A 23,174-nucleotide genomic window follows, 5' to 3' on the forward strand; every position below is an offset into this window, starting at 1 on the left:
TTTATTTTGGGACGCATTTTATCTCGATAGGAACTAAATTGTTATTTCTCAAAAACTGGGCCTTTTTTTTCATGTGTACAAACAACCATCTCTTAATTAATCGATAAGTTTTGCCGGCCACCAGTGCTTAAAAACACTGTTAGATGAGATGAAACTCCCCAAATCGGCTTGTGAATCCAATAAAAAGTTGATTGAGATTCGTCGGTTGTAAAGCAATGTCGTTACCGGCCGAAGAGGTGGATTTGGCGGACACTGCCGCCAAGTACGACTCCATCGAATTAAAGAGTATCCAGGATCTGGAATCCTGCGAGCAGGAACAACTGCTGCAGTACGTCGAAAAGCTGCACGGGATTATCCGCAAATACGATACCAAACTGGCGGCATATAAACAAAAACTCATACACTACGTGAGTCCCAATTCAAAGTTGAACAAAAATGATCCTTATTTTGTTATTTATTCTAAAAGCTAAGCCGGGAAGAAAAGATTTCGTGTGACAAAGCCAGCCAAGCCACCGAGTCGGAATTACAAGGATGCCAGGACTCCAAGGAAAACGATGAGGATGCTGGAAAAAAAGACCAGCCCAACGATTGTGAGTTAAGATTTTGATTTTTATTCCACTGAGTCTTTCTATTATTGCTACAAATAGTAGTGAGTTCCTACTTTGATTTACTGGCCACTGCGGCCACCAGCGCAGCTCCACGTCCGGATCCGTCCTCCGAGAGCATAATGTCCCACTCCTTGTCCGCTTTCACCAGCTTTTGCAGGGTCTGCCTCATGTAGGCATCGAACTTTGGATGGTATCTGTAGACGGATCCATCCATGCCGACTATCACGCGGCGGTTGGAGGTCCTGTTCACCAGCCCACTTACTCCGATGGCTACTAATGTGGCCGCTCGCTTAGCCACGCACTCGCAGATGTATCGCAGGGTCTGACAGTCCTCCACGGAGGCCTTTTCCAGGCCAAACAGATTTTTTACGATCTTCCTGGTGCTGGCAAATTCTGGGAAGGAGTCATCCTCGATCTCCGATATGTAGCGCGTCTCGAAAACCTCTTCATTTCTCTGCAGCACGCCGGCGAATTCAGGACGCCGACTGCTCTGTTTGAAAATCAGCTTGCGCTCGAGGGCACGAAGCAGGACAAGTCGCACCAGATTGCCCAAGTACATGCCCGCCGTCATCTTTTCGAACAGCTGCTCCGCACGGTTGATAGACTTTTCGTCCACTTCGCGATCGTATTCGGTGCGCACAAAGTCCAACTGACCACCCTCACCAAAAGCGCCCCACTCAGCATTTACAATCACACTTCGCTTCGATTTTTTGAAGTCTGCGCGCAAGAGGTCGACGTTCTCAACGTCCTCCACGTAGCAGGCATTGCAGCCAGTGCCCACAATGACGCCCACCCGGCAATCAGCGTTACGATGGGCGCAGGACATCAAGGTGCCTGTAGTATCGTTGAGTATGGCCACCACGGCAATGTCGGCATCTCCGCGCCGCTGAATGGCCTCGTGCAGCATGCGGCCCACATCCTCGCCCTCAACACCAGCACAATCGAAGCCCTTGGTCCAGCGTACCAGGATGCCCTCCTTAAGGCCTAGCTGCACGCAAGGGAAGGAGAAAGTGAAGCCCAGTGGCAGATATGCGGTCTTCATGTCGTGTTTCTCCACAAATTTGGCCAGGCAGCCCGCAATGTGATCAAATAGCTGCACACCGGACCCCACCATCAGGTCCTTTGGTACGGCATAGATCTGAGAATCCACTGTGGCATCATGGTGACCTTTCAGCGAGACGAGAAGCACCCGGAAGTTGGTACCCCCGAGATCCAGGGCAAGGTACTTGCCCATCTCGTCGCCCGTAGGCAGATCCTGCACGTATGTGGGAAAGCACTTGACATTGGCCTGTGGATGTGTGGATCGCTTAAGTCCGCGGGCCACTTCCAGGCAAAAGCGACTGTACACTTCCTGCACCTGGTAATCACTCAGCACAAAGGGTTGCATAAGTTCTCGCACCTCCGCGTCCAGCATTTTGCTTGGCTAATCTGTCTGTCTTAGTTGTAAACGCCTCGAACGATGAGTAACGACTAACCAGGCGCCTGGCGAGCCCACGGCGATTTGGAGCTGCCCTGGGTGCCTGATAAGAGCCAGGCGTCGAGATGCAGTGCGCCATACTTGGAAACAACTGCTGCTGCTGCAATATGGACGCTGCGTAGCAAATTAAAAACGAAAACACACCTAAGTAGCTGATTTGCGGATTCCGAATCTAAAACTACAACTGCGCGACATGCTAATCGCTTGTTGTCTCGGTTGCCGCTTGTCAATTGGTGGCAATAGCTTCAGATTCGGCACCCTACAAATTAATTGTAGATCGACTTTAGCCGACTATTGGAATGGAGGGAATATGCCACAGTTTACTTGGCGAACTAACCCTAATGGAGACCGATCGCAAGTCCTACGGAACCCATGACGGATTAATAATTTAAAGCAAATGAGTAAAATGTTTTAATACCTACAAATACGGTGTCTGTATGTTGTATAACTTTTTGTAAAAAGAGTGCAATATTTCCGGAAAAAATTACCAAGGCCGTATTTCACTTTTCTACTTTCTTAAGCCATAAAGTGTCACAGGGCGATATTAGCTGCAACACGCCTTCTTAGTTATCGATGAGATAAGGCCATTTCAAGGACCGCATCTTACAAGCTCAACCCACCCACTTCCCTATCTATTGAGGAGTATTAGCGGGGTCCTAGGTCGAGTACGTCAAACATTCCATGCCATTCCAATGGCCGAGATAAGCACTGAAGTGTCGCATGGGCTAACGCCACTGCCCCTGACAAAATCCGAACAGCCCTTGACACTACTGCTAATAGAATTAAAATGATTGCGCAAAACGCAGGGGTTTAGAAAAGTTATACTTCTTATACTAACACTTTAATCGCTACTATTTAGTTGTACTATATACAAATAACTATAAACATTAATTTGTGACTATAAAGATAATTACAGCACATTTCCGACTATTTTTAAAGGTTAAATAAGGAAATGAAACCGTGTGTTGTTTAGAGCCGCTGATAACAAGTGTAATTTTCGTGTCAACGCATGTTTTTTTTTCAATACAGCTTTAAATATTTATAAGTTTCCAAAACCTTATCAATAACCATCAAGACATCACAAGTCATGTTCGGAACCCATATTTATATTTGCAGTATCGGCGACGGACGCCTTTAGTTTTGTGGACGAAATGCGGCAGGCGGCCAAGCACGCCGAAAACCTAAACAACTTCGTTTACGAGCACACCTCCGGCATGTACTATGATCCAAAGACGGGATACTACTATAACGCGGTAAATAAGCTATAAACAGCGGACGCAATCTTTATGACGTCCCGTCCTATTCCGCGATGCAGTGACTGCACCGCGATGACTTTCAGGGGTTTCGTGCTGGCAAACCTACATCAATGGCTCGGTTTTTTGTTAATCTACACCTGCTTTTCTCTTCCTCGCAGGAGTACGGGTTGTACTACGATGGCAACACCGGCTGCTACTATAGCTACGATCACGCCAAAGACTCGTACGAGTTCCATTCGCAGGCCCAGGTGCAGGTGAGTGGGTGTAGTCGCGGATTCCACTGCCACACGACCACATTAACCACTGTTCTTCTCCTCCTCGCTGCGCAGCCATTGAGCGACTGCGCCTTTAGTAGTCTTTTGGCTGGGTTTCACAAACTCAGCATAGACCGAATGCGTAGCAATGCATTAGGTAAGCGTCAAGGTCCAGAATGTGCGATAAAAACGCGGATTTCTTTTCTTCACTTGGTTGCAGGCGAACGAGGCGGCCAAACCAGAATCGGACGACGACGATCTGGAGGTGCAGTTCGATGAGCTGGGAGGTGTCATTACGGACCACGAAACGCTGAAGAAGATTAAAGCCGAAAAGCAAAAGGCCAAGGATCAAGCTGAAAAATCCAAGCGCAAGGCCAAAAAAAAGAAGAGTAAGAAGCACAGTAAGAAGAAATCCAAGAAGGAGCACCGTCACAAGTCCAAGAAGCGTCATAGGCACTCGGATGATGAGCGGATCAATGACGCCGAGGAGGGCGAGCTGTCTCAAAGCAGCGACTCAAGTTCGGACTCCAGCAACGAAGAAAGCAGCAGCAACAGCAACACGGAGGACAGCAGTGTTCCAGTTTTCAAGGCTGCCGGTCGCTTTCAAGGTGTTTAAGATATCCGCGTTTTTATCGCGCTCTTCGTTGTTTGTTTAACAAACGCTTTTTCTTTTGCGTAGACATTGCCAGGAAGTATCCACCCTCGCTGCGCATCATTGTCCAGGAGACTAATGTAGAGTCGCTGAAAGTGGGAAGCCTGCATCTTATCACGTACAAAGGTGGATCGCTTGGACGGGAGGGCGCTCATGATGTCATCATTCCGGACGTGAACGTGAGCAAGTGCCATTTAAAGTTTAAATACGAGAACAAGCTGGGAATCTACAAGTGTCTGGATCTTGGCTCCCGCAATGGCACCATTCTCAATGGTTTCCCAATGTCCAGCGAGGCAATGGATCTCGTTCACGGCAGTGTTATCACTCTGGGCCAGACGAAACTTCTGTGTCATGTCCACGAGGGTAACAGTACCTGCGGTCTGTGCGAGCCGGGTCTTTTGATAGAGAATCCTGCGCCGGTAGTAGCCGCAGTTGGCTCATCCACCGCATCTGTATTATCTCACAAGGAGCAGCTGAAAAAACTGCAGCGCAAATATGGCTTGGAAAATGAAAGTAAATACAAGACTATCTCTACTCCCATCACATCTCTTTATGTTGACAATCCTTAATTAACTTTTAGAATTCGTTGATACTGGCGGCAATGGCCAGTCCAACTACAATGATCGGGCCGCAACAAGGCGAGTCCAGGTGGGCAGCAGCACGGATAAAGAAAAGACTGAGGTGGCTTGTGTAAACACGTGAGTACAAGCTTACACATTTAAAGTTTCGTTGCTTGACCAAAGTGCTTTCTTTTTAGTGAAATCGGTAGCTCCAATAAGGGTTTTAAAATGCTGAGTAAATTGGGCTGGCAAAAGGGCGAAACTCTGGGTAAAACGAATGCCAGTGGTGGGCTTTTGGCGCCGGTAAGTGTTTCAGTGTTTATATGTAGCCAGTCACCATTGCTCATACTAACCCGTTCGCAGATCAATGTGGTGGCCAATGAGGGCACTAGCGGTCTGGGAAACAGTGACCCAGTGGTATCCAGCTCCCGGCACGTTGACAAACGGAAGCTGGCCAACTTGAAGATCACTCAGGCCCGATATCAGCGCGCCAACGATATGTTTGGGCAGTCGGATAGTGATTAGAAAGGCATTTTAAATAATGTTGGAAACACATTTAATTAACAATTACTCAAACATATTTATAAGTGTATGTATATATATATGTATGTATATACACATCGATTCTATATATGTATATATTAATTCAAAAATCTTGCTATAAGGTTAAGCTATCAGTCAATTAATTAATTTAGCTTCGCTTATAAACAAACTGAATAGGGGAAGGTAATGTTAAATAAATACGACTTCGCACATGTTCGTCTAAACTAATTGCGAGCCTAATGGGCGTACAAACCGATCGTTTAAATTAATTACCGTGTAGCCTAATGTTAATGTTAAATACAAAAGCCTCTTAAGATATGTGGTTTCTCTTGCGATACATGCTGGATAAGATTTGCTGCAATACGTAATGTTGTATGGTTGATAATACTTTGCCTGTATGTTAAGTGTATCGGATAATATGTAGTGTAAGCTTGGTTGGCTTGGGCAATTGCCTCAGTCCCATCCACCGATTACAACACGAACACGCACAACGAGAATCTTTGGATGTTGGAGCTACGGAAGAACACACTACACCAGGCCCTAGGCCGAAGTGGCCGGGAGATGCATCCGGGATCCTAGCAGCTACCCTGCGACTTAACACCGATGAAGTAGCGGGATTCGCAGGAGTGCTTGTGCATCTCACACCACGAGTTGTATGTCTGGTTGTTGTAGCCGCATATTTTATGCACCTAAAAATCAAAACAAATCTTAATAAATCACATATTTTATCCCAAAAAAATCTGTACTCACCGGTCTCTGCTGCTTTCGCGGACACTTGTAGCGACAGGACACGCATCTCGGCTGGCGCGTCTGCAGATCCACCAGGCAGCTATCCTTTGGGCCACACTTGATGTCCGCACAGCTCACGCGGCCTGCTGCAATAAAAAGTTTATGATGCGAGCGCATTAATGACGGCTGCCTGCGGTTAAGTTTCAGCTTTATGTCTGGCAATTTCGGTTAAATGGCTCCTGCACCTTGAAATGCATGTCCTGGCCGCCATGAGAACCTGTGCAGGTGCTGCTGTGATAACGGCAAAAGTGCCTGGCCATTTTGGAGCCAACTTTCAACGTTTTAAGGGCCAGAAACGTGGCTCAATAGGTCATGAAGATACAGTTTGTACCATAGTAGTCTGGGCGACTGAAGTTTAAGTTGGGTTTTACTTAAGAGTATAGCGCATATGCATAACTAGATTTGGAGTCGTTTTCTCAGTCTGCACTAACTGCAATTTTCTAAGCTGACGCATAATTCACACCACGCATTGTGAATAATAAGATAAAGAATGAACAAAAAGAATACTTCGCTTTAGTTCTGAACAAGTTGCACAGAAAATTAAAAACCGAAATAAAACCATATGTACGAGCGTTTATAGTAAATTCATTGATGAGTATTAATATTCAATTTTGAATATCTCTTTTGTATTTGATGAACTTAATAAAGTAACGACTGTATCATATTTTTTTCTGTGCACCACGTCCCTTTGCCACTCCACTTCCATACGCATACCCATCCATACCCATTCCCCATTCCATTTGAGTAATGCTCAAGACGGGTAGCATCTTCGGACCGGGCCAACATCCGACATCCTACTGCTGCGACTGCAACTGCCGGGGAGTCGGCCAAATGGGCAGTTAGCCATTTAGCCAGTCAGCCAGTGGAGCTATAAAGCAGCCAAGCGGCGCGCAGCCGCAAACGCCGGCCAATATATATGTGTTTATCGTCAACATGATCTGCGACTTGGCAACTTTGTTGCACAGAGCCCCCGGGCATTGTCGATCGCAATTGCATTGGAGGCGGAGCAGCAAAAGGCAAAGGGAGTCGGCTGGGTTGTCTCTGCCTCTGTCTCTGTCTGGGTGTCTGGAACTGCATCTGCATTTGCATCTGCATGTGGAGTTGCATCTGGAGCTGCGTCCGCGGGTGACGGTGCGTGAAAGTCCGCCGTCTAGCAATTCGTAACAGTTAAAGTTTATTAATTTCAACTGCCAATTTAGCTTTAGGCAGATACGTCGTCCTTTGCGCGAGGTCCACTGCTCCACTCTGTGCTGTGCAGTGCTGTGCTGTGCTGTGGTGCCCCGCACACTTGTTGATTGTGATGGATGTGGCAGTGGCCTCCAGAGCGGGAGCTGCGCCGCTGGTTATGGCTGATAATGCCGTCACAAGGCGAGCCAACTATAATTTGTTATGTCGACGTGGTTTAATCAACGCCGGCGGCCGTTGGCGGAACTTATTGCAACATTGTATGGTTTATAATGGGATGGGATGATATTGGATGGGCTCAAATGGAATGGCATGGGATGGGATGGGCTCTGCTGGTCTGGTCTGCTGGTCTGGTCCGGTCCGGTCTGCGTTGGGATGCGTCGTGGGTCATGTGTCTGGTCTGGCCGTGGTATATGCGTGTTCCCATTCAGACCTGGCCAGGCCGGCCATTGGCCATTGGCCATTTTGGCATTGCGTGTTGTTTAAGGTGATTTTAATACGATCGTAAACTACAGCCGGCCCAGAGAGAGGAAGAAGACCCAGACGCTCCACCAGACAAAAGTGACGTCGCGACGACGTGGACAGTTGGACAGCTGGACTGCTGGACAGCTGGACTGCTGGACTGCCGGACACCCCAGACCGGACTTTATGCCACACGGGACAGGGACAGGGACCCCGCCACCATCCCCACTCCTCGAGAGTTGCAATCACAGAACCTGCGTCGCCGCAGAACGTTGCGAAAATGGCGTTTTAATGGTTTGTACGTGTAGTCATATTTCTTGGGGCCAACGGCAACTTTTCGTGGCTTGTGCCACGGGGTCTCTCTTTCTCTCTCTCTCTGTCTTTCTCTGGGTCCCCTGCCCAGATGCCCCTTCATCATAGCCAGAATACTTTCAAGCCTGAGCCCGGATCGCGACTGAAAATATTTATGTGAAAGCAGACAAACAAACAAATGCCCGAGAACCATAAACTTACTAACCATGAAGATAAAAAGCTCAGGAACCAACTCACGCGCACGCTAGCATTATCTTATCGTCGGACGATCCGCGGAACATAACGAGTACCAGACGCACATTAAGCAGCAGGAAGGAACCCAGGGAAGCGGAAGGAGCAGGCTCATCACAAGAGGGACTTGGGCCGGATGGGAATCGAGATGGGAATGGGGACGGGAATGGAGATGGAGATGGGGATGCGGATGACGATGGGGATCCCAGATCAACAAACTGCAGGGACTCACGCACACTTGTCTCTGGCCTTTGAGATACGAGTGAGCTAAAAGCAAGAGTGAATGGTGGCTAATGATCTTTATTTGGCTATGGAAACCGGCTACCGTTCAAAGCAATTGAAAAAGATAGACGGGCGATCGATCTCTCCATGAATGAACGCTACTTTGAGTAATTCATATACATATGTATAATACTATATAGAAATTACCTAAGGCGGCTGGTATATAAAATTCTACTACTTTCAAGATATATAAGACTGTCTACAGAAGAGTTCATTCCGTTTCTATTCTCTGAGCTGTGAACACACGCAAAAATCAAATAAAAAAAATTATTTTCAGGTTTTGTTTTTAGGTGTTCGGAAGTTTGCTATCAAAAATTTCTCTTGAAACATAAATCCATAAAAAAATATTTAAAACATGATACGCTCCAATGAAAGTGATGATTACGAAAACTTTGCCCATGTATGTATGTACAAGAATGTATGATATCCAAAAAAAGTCGGCAAATGAAATTGTTCTTGGACTTCTTCACCTTTGACGATGTGGTCGAGATTACACCTGGTGATCTAGGTGATCTGTGCTATCAGTTCTTTGGTAGGATTCATGTACTCGCTATAGTCCGCGAAAGATGCAGTTTTTCTTTATCCAAAACGTTATGAAGTAAAATTTTGCAGTTTACTAGGGTTCCAATTTAAGTGTGACACATTTCTTTATCAAACTAAAATTCCATCCAAATTATTTTAACCGAAAATTGCCGCATAAATGAGCTCGGGATTGAGAGGTAAGGTACCGTAGTGGAAGGATAATTGAAGAAGGAAATGCAGTGCAGCGACCCCAACACCTTATTATGAAAATTGAGGACGACTAAGGCAGCATTATTGATAAATAATTACGCAGAGCAAAATGGCCGGAGTGAGCGAATTTTTGTCAACGGCAGCTGGTGCTTTTGCTGGTGCTGGATAGACGGCTTTTGTTTTCGCATTAACTACAAGCTGTAATTTGCGGCAAAACACTGCAATTAACAGGCAATTGCAGCACGGCAGCCCTCTTTTGTCTTCGGCCCCCATGGCACACTAAACTAGTTCAGTCTGTCCGCCCGTCCGTCCGTCAGTCCGTCAGTCTGTGTGTCTGCCTCTGCCTCCGTGGCTCCTATCCGGTGCGGTCCGAGGTTCTCGAGTTCGTCTCCGGATTTGGTGCGACTGCGGAACGCCCACCGCGCCCACCACGCCTTCCAGCACCACTGATTGCCACACAGGGAGAAAAACACTGGTCGATGTGATGGTACTTTTAACCAAATGCATTAATAGGATAGGAATATTAGCAACTGATCTAAATATTCGACTGCTAATTTAAGAATATTTTTCGCTCCTGTGGATTACCACCTTTTAAAATAAAAAAGGTTTTAATGATGCGATGATCTCGGCAAACATATATAATTATAATAAGCAAAACGCGTAATGTTCTTTCAAATTTAAATCTATGATTGCTAGAGGGGATTTTGGTATAAAATGGAATCGTTTCAATTTAAATTATAAATTCTATTCCACTAACCTTTGGTTTTTCTAGATTTTGACTCTTAATTGTACCAGAATAATTTTAAATAGTTTTATTATAAATAATACGCACATTATTATCGAAATATCACATCAAAATGAATACTTGCAGATGTTTAATTAGAATTATAAAATAACGCTTTATGAATAAATCTATGATCGCTAGAGAGAATAAGTTTATTTGAGGATTTCGGTATAAAATAGAATCGTTTCAATTGAATTTATAGATGCTATTCCACTAACCCTCGGTTTTTCTAGATTTTGACTTTCTCAAGTTGTACCAGAAAAATTTCAAATAATGTTCTATTATAAATGATATCGAAAAATCACATTAAAATGAATACTTGCAGATGTTTAATTAAAACTATAAAATCAATAATTTTTTAAGTTTTTACCGGGATGAATAAATAGACTTCATATTTAAAACTATTATTTTGCTAGATAAAACAGGATACATTATTATTGACGCTTGATTTTACAAGGATCTTGTTTTCTTAATTTTGTAGATTTTATTAAATGCATTTTACTCATACGGTTTTTAATACATGGCATGGCATCCATGTTAAGTTTTCCGTTTCAAGCTTTTTATTATAATTTTTATTTGTTTGACAACTTGGATATTACTTAGATATTACCCAAGCAATGGGCCTATCCAAATGTTTTGTACCCCACTAATATCAAATGAATCGGCTAGCATATGGTAAATTTATATTTGAGCGCGGAATGGACATAAATTTTGATTTATGGATAAATGGGTATGCAAATATGCAGGAAGAATGAAGTGATCGAATGCATTTTCCCGCGGTGCATTTTCTGTCGTGGGCCGACTTGAGGCATTATAATTAATTGGAAATCGGAGTCGATCAATCGGATGGCAACCGCAAAATTAATAAGCATGAATGATGCCGACGACGCGAGTGTTCGCAGTAATTGTGGATGCGCCTGCGCCTCGTAGTCCAAAGTGGAGCACACCAGACGAGATCCGACCAAGTCAACCCAACCCAACCCAACCCAGAGTCAGGCCAGAGCTGACGAGCTAATCAAATTGCTGGCAATCATGGAGCCGTATAAGCAAATGTAGCAATTTCAGTCAAACACCGAGAGAGCCGGCAACTTGATATGGCCAAGCTGCAGACGGCAACAACCACTTGTGGCTGCGACGCGATTTGATTCGATTCGTTTCGAGTCGATTCGCCTTTACTGAACTCAACTTGGGCTGGCTGTGGAAACCTCAGTCGAGTCAATCAAATGCAAAATTGCGGTTCTTTGTTGATTGTTGTTAAAGTCGCACAGCCACTACCCAGCAGCAGCAACATCAGCAACATTGCATTTACCAGCTGCAACTAGGCTTTCCATACCAATTAGTTTGATTGATTTTCGCTGACTGCAGCCAAAATACATACCTCGACAGGGTCCCGGATATGCCACGGCAATGGAACGTCCAATTTTGCAAATCATTCGATTTATATCACAGGCACTCCTGTACGTCTTGCCATCCACGCCGCACACAGCCTGTCGCTCGTCGTAGCCACTGGAGTCCTCCACGTCCAGGTTGTCCCAGGGACACTCGATGCGGCAGGCGATGCAGTGGGGCATCAGATACTGGTCCTCCACGCAGGTCAATCCGTTTAAGCACTGGACTCCGCTGCAGCTGTCTGCGGTTAGGAATAATGGAGGGAAAGAGAAATATTGTATTATATGAATATGTAACTTCGGAATTTGTTTGTATAGAACCCTTAGATTTATAAATTTATATATTGCTATGTAATGCTCTGGAAAATATACCCTATTTCTCAAACTAATTTACTGAGATGGTCTATTAACCATTGTTGGTAAAGTCTCCCAAAATAACATTGCAATTAATCATCCCTATGCGCTGCACCTGCAACTATGTTCTTTGCATTAGCGAATACCGTTCGCACATGGGCGCTGATTAGGCCTATAAATAAGTAGTTGGCCAATGTCTATGATTAGCCCCGCACATCCCATATCCCACATCCCACTGGGGGCCAGTCAGTCGGATGTATCTCTCGGATATATGCGCTTATATGGCCGGCAATAAACTGTCGAAATTTATCAGGGGGACATGCGGCGAAACGCCTTGGCGCCAACTGTGACACTCGCGAAATATTGCAATCATTTCTCTGCCGGCAATTGAATGCGAATGAGTGGTCGCCGCAGATCGCCATCGGAATTGGCGATTGGAAATTCCATTGGATATATTGGCACGCGCCAGCCTTAGATTGCTGAAATTGCTGTTGCTGCTGCTGCTGCTGCTGCAACTCGTGTTGCAAGTTGCTTGCTGCTGCAGAATGTCGTGTGCTTGCGGCTAATCCAACGAGTTCTTTGGGTTCCTGGCTCATCGTTCTTGTGCGCCGTTTTTATTGATCATTTGAGCATGTTTGCGAGTGCTTCCTGTATCATTAAATTATTACACAACATTTCTGGCTTCAGTGTCTGGCCGATTGGCCGCTTGGCCGGTTGGTTGGTTGGCCAGTTGATTTCACCACTGGCGACAAGTTGTTGGCCGTAATTGAAATGTGCAATAATTTGTCATCTAATCTAATTGTGGCGCTGCTGCGTTTTGGCACGCGAGCAACCCGGTCCACCTACACTGGGCGCCAAACATAGCAATTCACCAAATAAATAAACCATGTCTTGTACTTTATATGTAGTTTCCTATTCTAGGGCGATGGTATAGCATAGATTTTCTCCCAGTGCACTGGATATAGCATATGTGTTCTATGGTAAATGGTTTTGGCGGACTCACTCTTGCAGTGGCCCCGATAGGCGACCTCCAGTTGGGCGTTGTTGGTGCGGCAGGCGCGCTTGCGCAGCTGGCACTCGGTGTTGTAGGTGCGTCCGTCGGTGCCGCAAACCGGATTCGAGTGCTGCTGTTGAATGTCGATGGTAGTGGTAGGTTAGGATGGTAGATGGTAGATGCTAGATGCTAGATAGTAGATGGCATAGAAGCATCCGAGTTGGCCCACTGGGCCCCGAGGAGTAGGCAACGGCCGGTTGGTCGGTCGGTCAGTGGCGGCAGATACATATGTACTTACCAGCGGCAGGGGCGCGTAGAATCCGCCCAAATGAGCCAAGTCATGGGTATTAGCGAGGTCCGATGACGCAGCCGTTTCACTTCCGCGTTGCAACTGAGAGATTCGACGATGATTCGATGTCCCAGACCCAGACCCAGAGCCAGACACAGTGGTATTCGCTGACTGCGCTTCTGTATCTATTCGATCCTGCTGCTGCTGCTGTTGTTGTTGCTGATTTGGCTGCTTCTTATGCTGCTGCCTTTTCCTTAGCCCATTGTCTGGATTTGGAGCATGCTCGATGCGTCTGGCATGCTGGTGTCTGACTCGAGTCGTCGACTCGAGCCGTCTATTAATGTCGTTGGCGGGTTCATTAGCATTTGCCAAGTTGCCAAGTCTAGACTGAGCCAAGATTGAGTCTGCGGCAGGCGACTGCGCAGGCGTCTTGTCTGCCGGGAACGAGTCATTGGCTCCTGTCGTCATTGATCTTGTTAAGTGTTTGCCATGGCTGTTTCTGTGTCTGCGCCTCTCATAGCCCGTCATCTCCACCCGGCCGCGTCTGCCACTTGTGGGCTGATCTGGCAAATTGCTGCTGCTGCTGCTGCTGCTGCTGTCTATGATCAAAAGTCGGCGGTGCTTCGACTCGCGAGGCTGCAGCTTTCTTTGGTTATCAGCACGTTGGCGTTGGCCGCCGTCTAAACCTAAATTGAAGTTGGTATTTTCGCTACTTAGACTACGGGACTCGCGGGGTGGCTTCATCTTCCCCTGCTCCTCTTCCCGCTCCTTCAGCTGCTCTTGCTCCTGCTCCTGCTGGTGTGTCCTGCGTCGCAGGGCAGCTCCGCATTCGGGTGCACATACGCACTTGGGCCGACCCTTGCGCTTCACGCACTTTTTGTTCGGGCCGCACTGGAAGCCCTTGCAGCTCTCTGCAGAATGTGGTAAATTCCAAAATAAGTTCGGATTATAAACCCGCCCCCCTATGGACAACTCACCCATGCAGGGCGAGCACTCCACGCCGCCACCAATGGCCGTGGCAAAGAAGTACTCCACGCTGCTCAGCTCGCGATCCGTGTAGGAGAAGCTCTGGCTGGCGCTGCAGCACTCCGACCTCGAGATGTCCGTGGAGAAGACCTGTCCACACTTCCCGCTGCCCAGGTGCGTCTGCCAACAGGTGCCAGCTGGTTTTTGGGATAGCCAATCAAATAAGAATAAATGAGTTTTGAAATATATATTGAGATTAAGCCAAAGATATGCTAAAATTCAATTGAAGTTCCCGTACAACTTTTGATTTGTAAGTAGAACTTTCTGACACTTATATGAGAAACCATACTTTGTAAATAATTACGAAAATATATGAGAAAAGTGAATTTAAAAATTATGAACATGAGCTTCACCCATGTACGTGAACCAGAACTCAAAATCGTAAAATGAAGCACCATTCAAATGAAATACGAGTTGGCATTTTGATAACCATACATTCATATGAAAAACATAAAAAGCTCATGCTAAAGTGGTGTAAAATGAAAATGCCATTTCCTTCGGATTTCCAACCGGAAGAAAACAGTGATAGCTCCCCTTTCGCAGTGGTCAAATTACGTGCAGGTATTTGAGTGAGAAAAACAACAAAAAACAAAATTATTTGTTTACTTTGAAGATTCAGGAATGCGATGAGCCGGCTGCTAATCGAAATCGCGCGAGCAGTTTGCAAATATTAATGTGCGCTGAGCAGATTTGCGCGGATTTTCCCACTATTTTCCCTCCTTTTATTTGGTTTCTGTATTATTTTTGATCTGCCGCTTGTGTGATCGAAATGGATTTGGCAGAGCCAAGCAGATTTTAGGATCTGCTGGATAAACAAACAAGCAGGCAGTTGTGTGAGAAATTGCGTCACATTTGAATAGAATGTGACACATTTATCGTCGCAAATGAACTGGAAACGCGTTTAGAAATATATGCAAAAAGAATGCAGGTGCCGCCCCACAAGTGAATCTCACAGATGCAGATGTATCTGAAAGATAGCAGCCGAGAGTGGCTGGCATGCAGCTAAGTAACTACTTACCCGCCGCCAGGCGAAAATTCAGTAGCAGCAATCCAATTAACAGAGCCATCAAAGGCTGTCCACCCAACTGATGGCCACAAGTTGCTCCAGCTGCTGCTGCTGCTGCTGCTGCTGCTGTTGATGCTGCTGCGTTGCAAGTTGCTGCTGCTGTGTTGCCAGTTGATGCTGCTGCTGCTGTTGTTGCTCTCGTGCGGCGCATGCTTTTGGTGGGACTAGAAGTGGCCGAGTGTATCTGGTGCTCTTGTTGTTGCTCACGTGCCATTGACACCTCATCAGAGCCAGCGGACAACGCATTGACGTCACGGCCATGGCCAGCATAGCGATCTTCATCTTCATCCTGGCGTAAGCAATTGGCCAACTCTTGCAGAGCGCTCCATGCGCTTACTATAAATAAACCTAGAATTGTTCTACATTCGCGGCTAGTTGCTCTTGCCAATTGTGTTGCTGTTGCTGTTGCTGCTGACGTCTTTGACATGGTTGCCGCTAATTGTTTGGTGTTTTGGCTTGGTTCTCCTCTACGCGCTTCCGCTGCTGGCGTTGTGGTTGTCGCAGGAAGTGCGCGGATGGCCATCGACATCGCTCTGCGCTTGAATTTGTAATTCGATTTTAGAAATGTCAAATTGTTTTGGCTGCTCGTCGGCTGATGCTGGTGATGGTGATGATGCGGCATGACAACGGCAACTTGCTGCGGATAGACAAAAGGCAAAGGGTTTGGCAAACGCACTCGAGTAAATGGTAACAGGTAACAAATAACAAGTAACAAGTAACAGGTAACAGTTAAGAGGCCACAAAGGTATGATGTAGCAAAGGCTGGATTCAATTAGACGGAGCACACTGCCACTCCAGCTGGAATGGTGAACGAGCAGCGGGTATGGGCTTGAATATAGCTATGGGGATGCGGATGGAGATGGGTTTGGATATGGGTATGGGGATGGACCATCAAGTGGAGTGGCACGCCGAGGTACATGATGCAACCGGCGGCAACTGTGGCTGCCACAGTCAAGCACCAAGAATGTTTTCCACAAAAACGACGGCCAAGAGGCAACAATTAAGTCTCAAACGCTGAGTTGACATTGAGCAGGCGGTTTTCAAAATGCGACTACTAAAAATAAAGAACCTGTTGCTGCTGCCGCTGCCGCCGATGTGTTGTAGGTTTGGCGCATTATGCATCGTCTGTCTGGCTTTGTGCACTCAGAGAAGTTATTACTGAGTAATTCTTCCAAATATATATTTATTCAAATCCTTGGAAAATATTATGTCTCATACCAGAAGAAATGTACGATTTCAAGCAAAGCTCTTTGAACTACTTTATAAGAACAGAGGAGTCCTGAAAACTAAATTAACTTTCAAGAAAACATCTATCTCCCATAAATGAATATATTTTTCTTCGAGTGCATCTTTACCCCTTTGCAAGCCCCTTTTTTTGCCTGTCTGCCTGTCTGTTTGTTTGTTGGTTTGTTTGTTTGTTTGGCTGCTTGTTTGTGACTTGCAGTTTGGCGCGCTAGTTTGGCATTTGTTTTATTTTGGCTGCCATCGCCATCGCCATCGCCGTCGTCGTCATGACTTTAAGGACGTGCTCAAGACAACATGTGCAATATGCAGACGCAAAAGAGCAGACTGAACGTGACTGGAGTGTGACTTGGCTGGAGCATTGGAGTATCCTAATTTGGCCAACTCGGCGAACGTCCTTGAGGCGGCTGCGCTACCCTATTCAATTAGCCCACTTCAGCTGAGTTCCCCACTGGCGGTGGCAGTCCATTACCGAAAGTTCGCTTCAGCTGCTGTTGCACATGTTGCAGCACAGTAGCAGCAGCAGCAAAGCTCCGCTGCCCGCCGGCAATTAATGACCTACTGCGTCTGGGGTTCACGACCATGGTTGCCTGGCTGCCTGGTTGCCAGGTTGCCCAGTTCGCTGGTCGAAAAATTATGGCGTTAACGTGCGTTGCGACATTTTATATGGCGGTCGGTTGGTTGGTTGGTTGGTCTGTTGGTCGGTTGGTCGTACGACTGCAATTTCGTCGACGTCTCCGCATCCGGCGGTTGTCCATTGTCCGGCTGTCCAGTTGGCGCGCCAGACGATGTCTGCACTCACACAGACCCAATGAAAAAAATAATAAAAACAAAAAAGCAAAAAAAAAATTAAGAAAAAAAGGAAAATAACACACGCACTTGCCGTGGAGCTGGCGATTGGGGATTGCGGATTGGGCACTGCAGTTGCATTGCAGTTGGAGCTGCAGCTCGGTCTTCGGTCTTTGGTCTTCGGTTCGAGCTGCATTCCTGCAGCCAGGCTATTTTTAGACCCCGGGCAGTCAATGGGTTTTTATAACCTTTGCAGGCGGTAACGCAAATAACTTGGTTACGACAAATGTAACGGGCTAATACTAGCCCACTTGTATGAGCTTTTTACCTCCTCTGCACCGAACGAAAATATCCAAAAAGTTGAGTAATTTGCGGTAAGAGCGCTTTATTCCCTGAAATCTCTAATCTCCCTATAATCTCTAAAATTCAAATAAACTCGAAGTTTAATTAATTAAAGCTTTTCTAACCCCAAAGAAAAAGTATCTTAAAGTTAACTGCACTAATAATTTGTTTATTTATTTACCCTTGATTCAGGATAATCTTTTTTTGCCAGTGCGGTGAAAGTGTTAACTCCACCTGGCCATACCCAGATAATGAGCCGCGGATTTCAGCGCCGATCGCTAAGGAGCCGCTAAGGACATAACATTCCACTGGCTGAACAGCCTTTACTGTACCCAAAACCAAACTCTTCGTAGCCAAATGCCTTGGATTCCTTGAGGCTCGCTGAAATGTCTTTGGGGCACAGCCACAAACAACAAAAGCGGCAGTAAGAGTACAGGAGCAGCGGCAGGAGCAGCAGCACGAAAAAATGCAAGGAGCGCCGCAGCAACAACAAGGCACTAAATGCATTCTCCTCGGCAACTGCATTGCCAAACTCAGGGTCCACACACACACACACAAACAGACTCACACACATGCAAAGAGGTAGACCAATACACTCGCACTGCCAAACAGACAGTCTGGAGCTTTATATATGTATATACAGCATATCCATACCATATAGCTATGGCGAATGCCTTCCTCTTCGGGAGATGCAGTTTGACCGTTGGAGACGGAGACCTGTTTTTATGTTTTTGGGCATTTATTCTGGATTTTGCGCAAAATGTGTTTTTGTTTTCTTGTTGCATGCATTTTCGTTTGTATTGAATTGCATCTTCTGCTGCGCTGATCCTGCGCTCCGCTGTTGCCGCCGTTGCTGCTGCACTTCAGCAACAAGTGCATAATTTCAACCTCAAGCCCCATGGCTGGCCAAAAAACTTGCATCAAACGTGGTGCTAAATTTCACTGCGGTTCTCTCAGGTATTCCACCATATATCCCATCCCATCCCATCCCATCCCACTGCCACCGCCTTCAGTTACTTTTGCGTATTAGATTGAGCCGCTCCCAGGGCAACGTGGCTTCCAGAAAGTCCCATTGCGTATCATATTATAGGGCGGGCAATGCCAAAAGCACGTGCTGCCAAGCCATTGTCCGGCCCAGAAAACCGATCCTCCAGACGGCGGGCCAGAGTATTTTAGAGAAACAGATACAGTTGCCAAACAAACAGAACGCGGAAACTGGCGATCCCGTCCTGAGAATTTTGTAGATTGATATCGGGAGTACACGGGAAGAAATCAATGTGTCTCAGGGGATAATCTTACTGTTTGTAGATGTCTTTCAAAATAATTTCCTCTTGGCTTTGTAAATTTGGTAATTTAATATTTTAGGCGACGAACTTTCACTTTTGCAGAAGCCACTAGTGTTTACTAAAAATCTTCAAAGGCCATGGATAGAATTGATCTGGTATAGATCTACGTACAACTTTTGGGATAAGTTGGTTTTGCGACCTTTTAGTTTGTATCAGTTAGGAGCAACATCCCTTCAATCTCTTCAAGTGGGAAGTAACGCCCTGATTTCTTTCCGTGTGGGTAAGTTCTCGCGCCCCGTTCGCCTGGACTTGCCAATCCAATCCCAATCCAATCCAGTCACCGATTGACTTTAAGCTCCATTCAGAGCGATTGCGCAATAGCGATCGCGAATGCCAGACCCGGCTCCAAAGCTATTTTTAGCGCGGTCCGTTCTGCGGAACCCTGTGGGTCGCCCCAACTGCATAACTGTCGGTGCTGCTGCGGTGTGAGTGTGTGTGTGGCTGAAAACGCTTTGAAAAAAGGGTCAACGTATTTGGTTTCATAAGTATTACTTATACAAACGGCCCAAATCGAAATCAATGATGATGGAAGAGCGGAACAGGACGGGGTGGGGGGAGGAGAGGGTATTCTAAGGAAACAGTTTGTCATTCGGCAACAACAGGAAATTCCTTTCGGCAAACTCATCAGCCAAAGTAAACTGTGCGTCTCCGTTTTGGCGCGAGATTAATGACACTTGGACAGCGGCCCCGCCCCCAACAGCACCTCCGCCCACTTGGGAATTTGCATATGACAGCAGCAGCAGCCACAGCCTCGTTGTTTGTTATGCAAGCAGTAAATTTTCAATAAATATACATAAGCCAACAAACAAATCAAATCAAACCGACAGTGGCTGTATCATCAGCAGCAGAAGCAGCAGCAGCATCGCAAGAGCAGACAGCTGGACTGCCTGCACAGAAAGAAAAAAAAGGTACTGAAAACGGAGGTAATGCTTATTCGGACTCTGGCACCTGTGAAAAGATAAATCAGAAAACCGATCTGTCTAGGTATCTATTTAAAATTCAAAATAAGAACCAACAAACATGCCAACTAATATCCAGACAGCCTTCTAAATAGTATTCACATGTGTGTACATATTGAGTGTGTTATTTCTTCCGGTGTGGCATTGTTGTTGTTGCCCTGGGCGGAGGCTCGTCCGATAAACACAGACGTATAGACACTCACTGACCACCGAGATCCGTGGGTTGTGACTGCTAAATGTTTGTTTTGCCAGCGCTCGAATGCCACGCGTTGCACATACGCAGTGTGGGCCGCAAAAAGAAAAGAGAGAGAGTGAGAGAGAGAGAGAGAGGGAGAAAAAGGAACGCCTCTTGACACTCGAATCTGTTTGTAGTTGATTCGCTTAGAAGAATCGCTCGACGGCCCATTAGCATTCGCCAGAAATGTCAAAAAGTAAACAGGAAATCTGCAGGATGGCCGGTAAAAAAGCGCGCGCGCGCTCTTCAATTAATTTGCTTATGCTACGAGTTGTTGACTTTGCGCCCCTCATCTTCCGATTCAGAATCAGAATCAGTATCAGAATCAGATTCATATTCGGACTCTGATTCTGTTTCTGATTCTAAGGATGAGAATGAAGCTGCGAGCTGCGAGACTCAGCAAACCGCAAATAAAAACAAATATCGGCTCACATGAAATATGAGCTGTTATTGAGTCTTTCGATCGCCTTTTGTTGACAACTATGCAAGAATTTTGTTATTGTCTGAGATGGGCAAATGGTACGTGGAAAAATTTTGTCTGCTGCGTCTGGGTTAAATGAAAATGAAACAAAATATCCAGATAATAGCTGTTCGTCTGGAGCGAGGATTTCCTTTCAGAAAGCTTCGCCAACATTGCCAATTTGAGTCCTTTAATTATGAGCTCACCTTTTTAACTATCCCTCGTTTTTGTTTTCGAAATCAATTTCGCACTTAGACGTGTTTGTTTGCCAATTAATTAGCAGCCAACATGCAGAGAGTATATGTATATGACACTTTTGGGTATTACAAGAAATCAAGCTTAAAAACCGAAAAAAATAAAAACATTTTCAGCACAAAACGAAAAAACAAAAAGTGACCAACCGACCGACAGACCGACCGGTGATCGCACTGTTGTCCACACTTATCGCTGAGCTTTCGAATTTCAAGACTTTCGGTCTGCATTTATTTACATTTCCACGATTTTCGTTCCTGTTCTGTTCTGGAACTACGAAACTGCGAAACTGGACACAGCACTAGTAGTTTTCACTTGCTACTTTTTCACTTTTCCACTTTTACTGAGCACCAGAGACGTGCGCTCCATCTGATGGTCGAATGCCGACTGAATTTTGAAAACCAAAGTTCTCATTTAGGTAAGAAAAGAGCCAACAGTCTTACACCCATACTCATGCAAAGCGCCGCACGGTGGAGCAAACAGAAATACCTTGAGGCATATGGGTTAGCTTAAAGCTGAAGGAGTGATGAGGATATTTAATGAATAAAAAAATACAGAATATAAGAAATTGGAAACAGAAAAATTGTATGTAAAAATAAATGTGTTTATCTACAGATTTCATAATAAAATCAATTACAATATCAATAGTATTTGCAAATTAATAAATAAATATTTTTTATAAAACCCAATGTGTCAAATACATAACAAAGTAACAGTATCAAAATCTAATATTTAGTACCACTGTGCAAAGCACTGCCGGCTGCTGTGCGATAGTGTGCGTGAGAGAAAGAGAGAGACATGTAAATTAATAGGAAAATCGCCAAACCTTAGTGATGGTGATTTAAAATTTAAAAATATGTATGTTGGATAAAAAAATTTGACCCTAATTATATTTTTATTATGTTAAAATACTATAAATATTTTTATAATTCAATAAAAAGGCTAAAAAATAAAAATACAAATATAAGTTAAAAAAATACATTTTCTTAGTAAAAGTTGGGTATATGTAAAGCAGTAATTTAAATATTTATTTATATATAACTGTCATAGAATATATGTATTTTTTAATTTAATTTTGTTATCTTATTGCATAAAATATTTTTGTTATTTAATTGTTTTAAAAATAAAAATATATGAATACAAATATTTTATCTTTGAAAGGAATTTATAAGCCATAGTTCCAGTGTAGTTCCTTGCAATTATAATTTGTGACACTTAATAATTTCCACAAATTTGTACTTATTTTATAATTATATTTTTTTTTAAGATTTTAGGGATTTTTATAAAAGTTCTGCATGAGTGCTGCATAAGGGGTTTTAATCGCTGCGACATGCTGTGCAACTTTTGTGCTTGCGACCGCAACATGTTGCAGTTGGAATTGTTTAAAACGAAGCTCTGGGGATTTTTTAAAAAATATTCTTGTTAAATAGCATCACACTGTGTTCAATCTGGATTTCAAATCACTGGAAAAAGAAATATCATTATCATTAACTGTACTTAAAATCATGGGAAATTATCAAAACATATTGTTATTGCTTCCCCTATTCTACAATTTATTAAGCTTTTACACTAACATTCTGTAGCTTCTAAGATGTTTTGCAAAACCAGCGAACTAACATCCAACTGCAACTGCAGCAGAAGGAGCAAAGGCTTAGAGCTCATTAAATGCAGCGAAATCATGCCGTGGCCATATAGAAAACATATCTTTAGCTGCGGCCTTAACTGTCTATTGTTTAGCCAGAGCAAAGCGGCAGTCATGAGGCAGCTGAGGAAAACGATTTCTTTATGGTGCAAACAGCGTCATAATTTAGATCTAATTGTCAGATACTTGCAGCCAGCCAGAAACCGCCACAAAACTGCATGTCGCTGGGCCCAGCACAGCAGCCCCGTGAAAACGTGGCAATGTGGCACTGAAGCACTGCAAATGAAGACATTTGACGAGGTAGCCACCGAGGAGCACTGGCCATTTGGGCAGCCAGAGCAGGCGGAGGAGCAGTAGCACCAGTCGGATTTTTGCGTCAATTACGGCGCGGAGCGTTTTATTGGGCAATGGCGTGCTGGGCGCGTATTAAGCCCGCTCGCTGATAGTGGCCACCATTATCCACCGCCAGCTCCACCTCCACCTTTGCCATTCGCCTTGCCTTTCCCCATCACATCACTGCACTCCACTGCACTGCACTTCGGTTCCCTTCCTTTCCTTCCATCTCTTCCCTTCCCTTCTTGCCCAACTGCCCACCTTAACCCACTAATGATGGCCGGAACGGGTACAGATGCATGCGGCGGCCACATCGCCGGCTATTTATTG

At 45.2% G+C, this 23,174-nt stretch overlaps 3 protein-coding genes across 11 annotated transcripts; 1 reads left to right on the plus strand and 2 right to left on the minus strand.

Annotated features, from left to right (window-relative positions):
* Positions 1-114: 114 nt before the first annotated feature.
* Positions 115-6,089, plus strand: LOC6530496 (angiogenic factor with G patch and FHA domains 1). 5 transcript variants are annotated; one of them, XM_015197204.3, is made up of 9 exons: positions 126-407; positions 467-590; positions 3,202-3,338; positions 3,500-3,595; positions 3,671-3,752; positions 4,275-4,760; positions 4,828-4,945; positions 5,005-5,110; positions 5,171-6,089. In XM_015197204.3, exons 1-9 carry the CDS (start codon positions 216-218, stop codon positions 5,330-5,332), a joined length of 1,503 nt encoding a protein of 500 aa, XP_015052690.1. In that variant the 5' UTR covers positions 126-215; the 3' UTR covers positions 5,333-6,089. The 5 variants fall into 5 exon arrangements, with proteins under 5 accessions (XP_039227880.1, XP_039227881.1, XP_039227879.1 ...); XM_002091375.4 differs by lacking the exon at positions 3,671-3,752 and adding an exon at positions 3,816-4,203 and having other exon boundaries at positions 128-407; XM_039371945.2 differs by having other exon boundaries at positions 125-407; positions 3,500-3,752.
* LOC6530497 (hexokinase type 2) lies at positions 589-2,109 on the minus strand. The gene has a single exon (XM_002091376.3). It carries the CDS (start codon positions 2,020-2,022, stop codon positions 658-660), a length of 1,365 nt encoding a protein of 454 aa, XP_002091412.1. The 5' UTR covers positions 2,023-2,109; the 3' UTR covers positions 589-657.
* Positions 5,899-21,253, minus strand: LOC6530498 (AF4/FMR2 family member lilli). Of its 5 annotated transcripts, XM_015196445.3 has the most exons (9): positions 21,108-21,253; positions 20,824-20,955; positions 15,197-15,881; positions 14,130-14,315; positions 13,162-14,063; positions 12,873-12,996; positions 11,506-11,757; positions 6,101-6,225; positions 5,899-6,039 (listed from the first exon to the last, which is right to left on the minus strand). In XM_015196445.3, the coding sequence occupies exons 3-9, from the start codon at positions 15,864-15,866 to the stop codon at positions 5,926-5,928; spliced, it is 2,373 nt and encodes a 790-aa protein (XP_015051931.1). In that variant the 5' UTR covers positions 15,867-15,881; positions 20,824-20,955; positions 21,108-21,253; the 3' UTR covers positions 5,899-5,925. The 5 variants fall into 5 exon arrangements, with proteins under 5 accessions (XP_015051931.1, XP_039227876.1, XP_039227875.1 ...); XM_039371942.2 differs by lacking the exon at positions 20,824-20,955; XM_039371941.2 differs by lacking the exon at positions 20,824-20,955 and having other exon boundaries at positions 21,023-21,253.
* Positions 21,254-23,174: the final 1,921 nt, after the last annotated feature.

Source organism: Drosophila yakuba, chromosome 2R, assembly GCF_016746365.2.
Source record: "Drosophila yakuba strain Tai18E2 chromosome 2R, Prin_Dyak_Tai18E2_2.1, whole genome shotgun sequence".
Classification (NCBI taxonomy): Eukaryota; Metazoa; Arthropoda; class Insecta; order Diptera; family Drosophilidae; genus Drosophila; species Drosophila yakuba.